The sequence below is a fragment of the Polistes fuscatus genome, unplaced genomic scaffold (assembly GCF_010416935.1).
Source record: "Polistes fuscatus isolate 324 unplaced genomic scaffold, CU_Pfus_HIC Scaffold29, whole genome shotgun sequence".
NCBI lineage: Eukaryota > Metazoa > Arthropoda > Insecta > Hymenoptera > Vespidae > Polistes > Polistes fuscatus.
The window spans coordinates 128,154-139,060 of NW_025113106.1; the positions used below are offsets into that span (position 1 = coordinate 128,154).

The 10,907-nt window shown below is 46.5% G+C and overlaps 2 protein-coding genes across 2 annotated transcripts; both read right to left on the minus strand.

Moving 5' to 3' along the window:
- Window positions 1–946: 946 nt before the first annotated feature.
- Window positions 947–1,489, minus strand: LOC122519050. Its single transcript, XM_043638213.1, has one exon. It carries the CDS (start codon window positions 1,487–1,489, stop codon window positions 947–949), a length of 543 nt encoding a protein of 180 aa, XP_043494148.1.
- Window positions 1,490–2,496: 1,007 nt separating this feature from the next.
- LOC122519051 lies at window positions 2,497–5,050 on the minus strand. Its single transcript, XM_043638214.1, has 2 exons — window positions 3,543–5,050; window positions 2,497–3,382 (listed from the first exon to the last, which is right to left on the minus strand). The coding sequence occupies exons 1-2, from the start codon at window positions 5,048–5,050 to the stop codon at window positions 2,497–2,499; spliced, it is 2,394 nt and encodes a 797-aa protein (XP_043494149.1).
- Window positions 5,051–10,907: the final 5,857 nt, after the last annotated feature.

Below are 10,907 nucleotides of genomic sequence, written 5' to 3' on the forward strand. Positions count from 1 at the left end.
CCTTACTCCTTGTTTTGATGTTTCCGCTTGTATTACCGTTCATCTTAATAATTCTCCTTGGTCTGACAGAACTTTTCCTTACCGACTCTTCCACCAACGCTTTATCCTCTATCTTAACTTCACTCTATCAGGCGTTTTCCCTCTTTTACACTTTTACCTAGACTCTACACTCTCCTAATCCTTACAGACCCCTTAAACTTCTTCCTTTACTTTACCCTTCCTTCTCTATTCTAGTTGCTCTTTCTTTTACCCTTTAATCTTCCAATTATCACTCTTTTTCTGGGATCGTTCTTCCACACGACCACTCTTTCTCGCGCTCCTACCGGAAGTCCGAAAAGTGATTATATTAATCACTTGAGTGGTCTAAGAAACGGAACGATATCGCAAATAAGAATCAGAGAGTCGTTGAGAAATCACGTCGTAACCGTTTGAGAATATCAACTATAATGGCTGCCGGGTAACGGCTGCCGAAAAAGCCGGCGTTACAGCTAGGCGTCAAAAAAGGAGCTCGGGAACGAAGCGTATTCCTAGTGCGATAACTGTAGGTTGGCGCCGTTCTTTGGGAATGCTTATTCCCAAACATTCCTCCCGCTATCAGCAACGGGGTTGATGATGAGTAAGGAGTCCCCTTGTTGAGTCGCCGGCAGCACGGCGAGCTTGGCGACCGGCCGGGTGAGTGTTGTGTTTGCCGTTTTGAGAGACACCACCCTGGTGAGTCCATCTTCCCCTGGCAACAGCTTGAGTACTCTGGCCATGGGCCACTTTCCTGGAGGCAGCCGCTCATCAGTGAGCAGAACTAGAGAGCCTACCTGTATATTATTGTGAGGGTGCCTCCACTTCGAGATTGCTTGCAATCGCTACAAGTATTGAGTGGACCATAAGCGCTAGAACTGCTCCATCTGCTGTTGGATGAATTGCCATCGGGACAGCCGATTGACCGAGACGTCTAGAAGTGAGTGCTCGCATTGAGAGCGGTCCCAATGAGAAAATGATCTGGTGTGAGCGCTGTCGTGTCCTCTGGGTCATCGCTGAGCGGTTCGAGAGGTCGTGAGTTGAGAATGGCTTCTATTTGAGCTAGGAGCATGGATGCTTCCTCGTAAGTGAGTAACGTATCTCCGACCGTGCGCTCGACGTGGAACTTAAATGATTTGACTGCTGCTTCCCACTTACCACCCATGTGGGGCGCAGCTGGTGGGTTAAAGTGCCACTTTGTGTTGTCTTGCCCCAGTAGTGCGGAGAACTTGAGATGTCCAGGTGAGCTTGCAGTGAAGCAGCGCTTGAGTTGCGCCTCCGCGCCCAAAAAATTGGTTCCGCAATCGGAATAGAGTGCGGATGGGGTCCCGCGTCTTGAGGTGAATCTTCGGTACGTTGAGATGAACCCTTCATAAGTGTAGTCGGAGACCACCTCAAGGTGAGTAGCCGATGTTGTGAGACAAACAAACACGCAGATATCCATCCTTTGTAAGTTTTTGCCCCGCAGCCTCGCCATGTTTTGAGTAGTCGATGCCCGTGTGTGAGAAGGGGCGTGATGGTGTGACACGCGCCAGAGGTAGTTGCTCCATTAGCTGCTGGGCGCAGATCCCCTTGTGGCGAGCGCACATCACACACCTGAGGATATGAGATTTGACTGGAGCTCGACCGCTGACGATCCAATAGAGCTGTCTGATAAACGCTAGAGTCGACTGAGTTCCTCTATGCATCGTCTGCTTGTGAGAGTGAGCGATAATGAGCTCTGAGAATCTTGAAGTCCGAGGAAGGATTGCAGGATGTTTCGTGTTATATGAGAGTTCTGATCTTCTGAGACGACCGCCTACTCCGAGCACACCTTCATTGTCGATGAAGGCGGTGAGTCGGCTGAGTGGGTGAGAGCTTGGCAGGTGAGATTGTCGTCTGAGCAGAGCGAGTTCATCCTGGAAGAATGCTGCCTGAGTTGCCTTGATCCAAAAGAGTCGCGAGTCTTCCAAATTCTTTCATCTTGAGGGATGAGCCTTGATCCATTTGTGTGTCACTTGAGAGTCCATCCACAAATGTACGTTCGTAATAGTCATGTTTAGAGTAGCGTAAACATGTTTGAGTAGCGTGGAGAGTATCATCGCTGCTGAGAGCTCTAACTTCGGGATTGTTAGCCGTTTGAGTAGAGCAACTTTTGTTTTTGAGCAGACGAGTGAGACGTTGGCGCCAGTGGACGGTGAGTTGACGATCAAATACACAACGGCTCCCATTGCGAACTGAGATGCCTCAGCGAAACCGTGCAGTTCATCCGTTGAATGACTTGGTTCCATATGTAACCGTGGTTAGTTGGAAGTAAGATTCCTTGAGCTGCTTGTCTACCCACAATATTCGTTGGAGATCCCAATCGTCAGAGTGTATCTTGATCTGTCGATACATCTTCGTGATGTCCTAGGCGAACAGATACTTACGGCGGCGTATCTAGATGAGCAGGTCGAAGAGGTTGAGCATCAAATTTGGACCAGTGTTCATGAGATCATTGAGAGATTAGCCCGTGGAGGTTGTGCTTGAGCCGTTGAAGACCACTCGGAGCTTAGTGGTTGAGCTGTCTGGCTTGAGAACTCCGTGATGCGGAAGATAGTAGTGTGGTCTTGTGACTGTTGAGTTGTCTACGAGTTTGGTCATGTGACCAGCCTCCTCGTACTCTCTCATGAACTGCGTGTACCGTTGCTGGTACTGATGATCTCTGCGAACCCGGGTGAGTGTTCGTTGCAGACAGGCGTGAGCAGTGTGTTGAGAGTCGCTTAAGAGCTTAGGAAAAGAGTTGAGAGGTATCCTGACGATGTAACGCCCTGTCAGGTCTCTCGCATGAGTAGTCTTGAAGTTGTGTTCACACTCCAGCTCTTCAGGTGTGAGTTGACCGTCATTTACCGTTAGAACCTCCTCTTGAACCCAAAATTTGGTGAGTAGATCTTGCAAGCAGGAGTTCGTCGGTTGTGAGATGCTATGATGAGTCTTCCTTGCCAGCGTGACCGGTGCCCGAGTTGGGCCGATGACTAGCTTCCCGAAGATGGACAGTCGAGCAATGGGGTCGCTAGGTGAATACCGAATAATGTTAGGCCTGATGAGGTTTCCGTAAAAGTCGGCCCCAATGATCACGTCTACAGCTCTTGGAGTGAGAAATTCTGGGTCAGCGAGGTTTAAGTCTCTCAAGTGAGGCCATTCAGGCTCGTGAGATATCTCGCCAGACGGCAGGATGCTGGTGACCGTCTTTAGCACATGAGCCGTTATTCTCACCGAGAGTGGTCTGTATCTGGAGTGAAGGTCGATGGTGACCACACCGCTGGTCTGAGATGTCTTTTTGCCTCCAACTTCATAGACGTCCAGCGTTGAGTGTCGCCGTTCAATATGCAGTTGTCTGGTGAGACCTTCGCTGACGAATGAGATTTCTGACCTGGGGTCAATGAGTGCGCGTACCTGAGATGACGAGGTGGGTGAGAAGACTGTGGCTATTGCGGTTGCCAACAATGTGAGATGACTATGCTGCTTGAGTGGGCACGTCGGTGTGGGATCGTAAACACCGACGATCTGACCTGTTCTTCATGCGGTTGAGGGTTTGGCATCTTGGCATTATCATCGGAGCCCGCTGGATATTAATGCTTGATGGATCAGCTGTCGCATGATCCCCTGGAGCTTTCTGAATGACGTCTGGGTTTGTGGCGAAAAGGCTGCAGATACTGGCACCATGGAGCATGGTGTTATGCATGCTGTTGCAGTTCCTGCAATGCCTGCGGCTGTTACAGTTTCTAAGGTTGTGCCTACCTAGGCAATTGCAGCACAGGCTTCGCTCCTTCACCACCCTTAAGCGCTGACTTAGTGAATATTCGCGAAACCTTGGACACACTACGATGAAGTGATCCTGTCTACAACAATCGCATGGATACGTTGAGTGGGACTGAGCTGACTGAGTAGACTGTTGAGACGCCTGAGTGACCGGTTTAGGAGGGTTGGCTCGGGACTGTTGAGATGCCAGATGGACAACGACGCGCTTGGGCACTGATGTCTTCGACGCGTTCTCCTCTATGTTCTCTAGCGTGCGAGCCCGAGCCATGAGAAATTCCGTGAGCTGACTAAGTGATGGGAACTCATCGGTAGATGTTAATGATGTTTCCCATCTCTCGCGCGTGTCTCGGTCGATCAGCCCACTGGCGAGCGTCACCAAGAGACACTCATCAGTGTTGGCCTGCTTGAGTGCCTGAGTCGTCTCATTGATGATATTAAGAAACTTCGTGAGTGAGCTGGTTTGCCGCTTTTGCATGGGTTTCAGGTTGAGCAATCTTTCGAGCTGGGCTTTAATTATGAGTCGCCTGTTCTCAAACCGGTTGTTGAGAAATGACCATGCTGTGGCGTAGGATGAGTGGTCTGGCGTGAGATTCAGGATGAGCTCTGACGCATCACCCTGCATTGCGGCCTTGAGATACTGGAATTTCTCGAGGTCTCTGAGATCTGAGCGACTCCCGATGACCGAGATGAACATGGCCTTGAAATCTGGCCATTTCCAAATGTCTCCGCTGAACGTAGGCATAGTCAGTTCCGGGAGACGTGAGCGTGTCCGTGTGCCATCTGCTGCCGCAGCGGCTGGCTGAGTAGTCTTGATGAGTTGTTCTTGGAGCCGTCCTAGTGTGCGCTTCACTTTAATCACCAGCTTATTTTCTTTGAGATGGACCTTTGAATTAAAGTAAGAGTGATCCAAATGAGCTGGGGGCCAGTGAGACACCAACCATGAATGCTCTGTCCGAAAAGTCTGGTGCAATTCATTGAGCTTATCTAGCATCATGGTCACTTCGGTCAATGCAAGGTCAGCTGCTGGCTCGGTGACTTGGCTGAGCATATCTTCCATCGCCTCAACGAGCTCATTCTGAGCCTGCACCCTTAAAAGGAGCTCACTACTGAACCTTGACGGCGACAGACTTCGAGTCACCGCCCCTTGAGCTGCTGATGTACTGAGCAGATCTGTTGTTTGAGTCTGCGACCCTGTGAGAGACGATATCGACTCGACTGACCCCTTGGGGGTTGCATTCTTGTCGCGCGTGACAGGCATGATTAGGATGATGAGACTTCCTTATGATCGGTCTAATAGGCCGACAAGCGCCTACGCGAGAAGTGAAGTAAAGTGAACGCGAGAGAGTGAGTGTGAGAGGGCGATAATCTCGTTGAGCACTACACGAGCGAGCAAGAGAGAAGACACTAGCTTCGCAACGCACGAATCGCGAGCGAGCGAGAGAGCTGTCACTAGATTCGCACTAACGCGAGCGAACAAGTGATGGCGATAATCTCGCTGAGCACGATGCGAGCGAGCACGAGAGAAGACACTAGGTTCGCAACGCACGAATCGCGAGCGAGCACGAGAGAGATGTCACTAGAGTCTCACTAACGCGAGCAAGCAAGAGATGGCGATAATCTTGCTGAGCACGATCGTAATGGAGCGAGTGAGATGGCACTATCCTCGCTTTGCACGAACGCGAGAAAGACTTCCGCGAAGGACGCGCACGAGATAGAGAGAGACGGCAATATACCTCGCGGCGCACGAACGTGAGCGAGGAAGAGAGACGGCACTACACGCACTTCACACTATTTCGTATAATTGGCAATTGTAAGAATGCCCGATCCGGCTCGAAGGACCATATGTTGAGGAAATAAATTAAAAAATGAGATGAGAAGAACGCCGAGCACCTTACAATTGCCGTGGTCTGATTTTAAATAATTCCGTTACAAAGAAGGTGGTGGTCACGTGTTACCGTAGTGAGTTTTGTGAGAAGTCTGTTGTAGATTAAAAAGGGTTATGAGACGTTTGGATTATATTAATCCTGTGAGAAGACTTTTAGAGATTATATTAATCTCTTGAGTGTTCTGAGAAACGGAACGAGCTCGACAATGAGAAACTGAGATGACCTTTTAAGAGCACGTCGTAACCGTATGAGAATTTTAACTGTACTGTCCTTGCTGCCGGAAATGCCGGCGTTACGATGATTCTTCAAGAGAATGCTGGGAAAAGAGGCGTGTCTTCATCACGCCACAACTGTCACGTGGCGCCGTTCGATTTGAATGCTTATTCCCAAACAATTATCCTTTTTTTTTGGTCATATGTATCGGACTTGCCCATAGACTGCTGGATGGTCGTATTACTCCGTTGTCCAGGAGTCGCGTATCTCCGCTCTAGCTGCATTCGCTTTTTGTCTAAAGAGTTCGCGTGGACGTTCAGTGATGGGTGCTCCTGTGGTGACGATGGTGTGGCTGAAAGCACTCTTTGAGTCTGGCGTGAAGAAGTTTGGTTTCGTAATGTTGATGTATTTTGTGAGCAAATCTGCGTATGACATGTTATGACTTAGGGTGGAAATACCATTAATCGTTGGTGTTGTGGCTGTACCCGAGATTGAGAGTGTCGTGTTACTGTCGATTAGTTTGCGGCGTCGCATGTTTATCAGTAAACCGTAGTGTGCCAGGAAATCTGCACCAAGTATGGCTGTGGTTACCACAGCTATGATGAAAGTTTAGTTGAAGGGACGTCTGAGACCAAGATCGAGAATCATCAATTTAGTACCATAGGTAGTAATGTGCGAGACATTAGCAGCGTATAATTTAAGATGTTGTGCTATAGATTTATCTCCACACAGGTGACGAGGTAGGATGGTGACTATGGACCCTTTATCGATCTAGTACTTTAAATTAGTACGTCTGTCGTAGATGTGGAGACAAATTTCTGTTTTCTGAGGAAACGTGGTGCTGGCCTGGTCTGCCTGTACCGCGGACAGCACTTCTAGTTTCCCTGCTTGTTATTCGGTTGTATGAAATTGCATGGTCGTAAGCAATGTTGTGCATCGATTCCAAATTTGCGTTGATAATAACAGATGCCCTCCCTGGAACGTGATCGGCTGCGGGAACGTTGTCCTTGGTTTATCGGACGGCTACGACTGCGTCTATCGTTGCTGCAACAGCTGTGAGAATTATTATTATTATTTGTTTGAATGCGTTTGAGCTCATTGCTTATGCTATCGAATTTAACCAGCAAGCCATTGAGTCTTTCTTCTAAAACGTCCATTCTGGCCTCCAAAGCCTTTTGGTTCTCTGCAGAGATGTTACGGTGCGAGACGGCCATTACATTTGATCCCGCACAACTTTCCAGCATCGCATCCGCCATATCCGCCAATTTTCCCAGCGAGACTTCAATGCAACCTATCAATTATGTCCAGATGTTTGTGGGCATGCATTGGAGGAATCTGGTACGGAGAAATTCTTCGTGAACTAGGTCACCGCTCAGGTTACGCATTTTCATAATAGTTGTGACGGGCGTTTATCACTCAGCTGGAGCTCGTTAAGGTACTTTTGGATCTGTCTCTGTTTTGAATCCGTCAGTCGTTGCAATAATAACCTTATTATAGGGCTATATTTGTCTATTTCTGGCGGCTTGTGGAGAAAGTCCGAGATGTTCTCCATAATATATCTGGAATTAAGGTTTCAAAGACAAGGTCATTCTTCCTGGTGTCAGAGGTGATGCGTCGGTTTTTAAAAATTGATTCTATTTGTTGAAACCAAATATCTGGGATGTTCTTCATGAATGGTGGTAATCTAACAGTGACTCCATTCACATAACCTTCGGTGGCAGCAGGTGAAATATGACAAGCTGGTCCTGTTCCATCAGATGTTTGAGAGAATGTAGATGTATGGCCTGGCGTTTGTCTCGTTTTTTCTCGTTGGCTATATCATCGTTCCGTCTAACTGCTCTTGTAACGGGTGGTGAACGAGTTAAGTCGAACGACATGATTCTTGCTGGTCTGAATAGGCTCCTCTTTGTACACTAACAAGGGGACCTTACACTGGGACCCCCACAGATCTTAACGAGCTTTGGTATATTAGTAGTATACTTTTAGGGTGTTATCGTGGTAAGGGTTTTTTCAAAATGCGCAGTCGTTTTTGAGAAAAAAGGTTTTAAGTTTTGACTCTTGTTGTATATATGTTTAAATTATTTTAATTTTGATTGTGTATCAAGTGACGCGATAGCGTCAGTAGTAGCGTTCTCGTTTCTCGCGTCGTTAGTCAGTGATCGATCCTTCGTGGGGAAAGTTTTTTTTTATTTATTTTAAGATTAAAGATTTATTTAAGATTAATTTAAGATTAAGATTAAAGATTTATCTATTTTTATATACCAGTTAAAAATAAAATGTAACTGTAATTCAAGTAATCAATTTTCCTTTATAATTTGCGCAAGATTTAAAAAATTTATTATTTCTAATTTTTTTTCTAATAAATAATTTTCTCTTTCCTGTATATATATAAAATGAATAAATATGAAAAAAAATTAGAAAACAGAAAAAAAAAAATTAATAAAAAAAACTTTCCCCACGAAGGATCGAACACCGACTAGCCGCGCGAGAAGCGAGAACGCTACTACTGACGCTGTCGCGTCACTTGATACACAGTCGAAATTAACCACTTGCGGTGCAAGGAAATTCTCGGTTGAGCGTGACAGAACAGTCAAGCAGGAATCACTTCGCGGTGCGTTCAGCGGGTGGGTTCCAGAAGAGAAAATAAAGAGGCAGAAGGATAAAATTACATCTGTATCAATATTAAATTATTTATTAATAATCTTGCATGGTGTGATACTTTTCAAAACAACTTGGAATGTGTAACGCTACAAGACATTTTTTACACTCCCATGTAGAGTTTCATCTCCGTTTATTTATAGAAATAACATCACTGTTTTCGCTATCACTTTCCATTTAAACGTCTGGGGTCAATAACGTGATAACTTTACACGATGAAGAGCAAGCAGAAACTGTGCCTCGGTAAAGAATTTTACTGAACGGTGGACGTCATTTATTTTTCTGTAACAATTGCTCAACGACGTGCGTAACACGTCGCTGGCGTTCCGGTAACAAAAGCATGTTGACGTGCGTGGCACGTCTTTCCACCGCAAGTGGTTAAAATAATTTAAAAATATATACAACAAAAGTCAAAACTTTAAAACCTTTTTTCTCAAAAACGACTGCGCATTTTGAAAAAACCCTTTACCACGATAACACCCTAAAAGTATACTACTAATATACCAAAGCTCGTTAAGATCTGTGGGGGTCCCAGTGTAAGGTCCCCTTGTAAGTTATGCACGCGGCAATAACACGATCTTTATAATCACTTCGATTATTACGCGGCGATAACTCGATCTCTATAGATCACGTCGATTTGGACGCGGTTTTGTGTATCTTCGTTGATCACGTTGGTTAGCATGTGGTTTGTTAATCTTTTTTGATCACGTCGGTTAGCACATGGTTTGGTAATCTTTTTTTATCACGTCGGTTAGCACATGGTTTCGTAATCTTTTTTTATCACGTCGGTTAGCACATGGTTTGGTAATCTTTTTTGATCACGTCGGTTAGCACGTGGTTTAGTAATCTTTTTTGATCACGTCAGGTACACCAATTGTAGCTTGTTCACTAATATTCAAAATAATTAATTTACTGGGGAGAAATATTATATGAATATCTTTTATTTTAAACTCATCAGAAAGGATTTATATAAAATATATAACAAGCTTAACAAGTATCTCAAAGAGGAAAAGGAAGTAGGAACTTGTGTTCAAGTCTTTGGTCGCTGCTAGTGAGTACGCGTGTGTCTCACTCGGTGGTTGGAACGGAAGAGAGCGAATAGCAGCGGTTATTAATGTACATGGAGTTTTTTTTGGTTATTAGTTTCGCTACCAGAGGCGAGACGATTAGAGCGCCGGAGGCGCCAAGCCTTGGTGTTATGGTAATACCTCCGTTTTATGCGGAGCCACCTTAAGGCCTAATCTCTGAATTATACTAACAAGGACCTCTAGGTCCTGTTCCGCAGCTATCATTGCCTATGATAGGTCCCGCCCCGCTGAATGGAGGGCCGTGTCATTCGCATAGCAGACCACACGGGACTCCCCTGGCAGAGGAACTCGAAGGACACCATCATAGGCAATGTTCCAAAGAGTTGGGCCTAGGACCGAGTCCTGCGGTACCCCATACGTCACCTGTCTTTTATACACTCTGCCTTTCGATGAAGAGCTGAAGCAGGTCACGCAGGTAGTCTTTCACTTTATTTAAAAGGTAGGCGGGGAAATCGTTAGCCTCCATTGCACCTATAATTTTCCCCCAGGGGAGTGAATTGAACGCATTACTGATATCAAGGGTTTCTAGTATGTCCACACGCCGATTTTCCGCGCACTTTTGTATATAGTTACCCACATCCAAGATAGCCCCAACAGTGGAGCGACCAGCACGGAAACCATGCTGCACTGATGTCAGCACGTTTCCAGTATCTATAAATTCGCTCACCCTGGAGACCATGACCCTCTCAAACAACTTCCCTGCCTCATTCAAAAGACATATTGGTCTATACGAGGTCGGCAGGTCGATCCTCACGTCTGTCCTCTTTTTGACCAGCACAAGCTTGGTCCTCTTTCAGGCTTGTAGGAAGATACCCCTTTTCAGGCAAGCCGTGAAATACTCGGCCAGCCCCTTGCTGCAGAGTACTGCTGTCTCCTTCACGACGAATCCTGGGAAACTGTCTGGCCCCGGAGCTCTTCCGCAGCTGATCTTTTTGGCAGCTCTTCCGACCTCTTCAACCGTCACCAAAATCCTATCCCGAACCTCATTGGGAACACTCGGAGCCACGGATCGTCTTCCCTCAGGAAAGAGTGTCGTGATGACCTTGGCTAAGAGAGAAGGATCTAGCGCCTCTGTAGTTTGAATGACGCGAGCCCTAAGTTTGTCCATTTTCTACTTATAGAGCCTCCCCCATCTATCCTCGTCAATCGTGGATATAAAGTTTTTCCAGCAATAGCCTTAGCCTTTTTAATAGCCCGGACCAAGTCCCTTTTCGTCTCTCTCCTAGCCTCTAGACATGTTCTGATCCTATCTGGGTCACCGCCCCGTCTG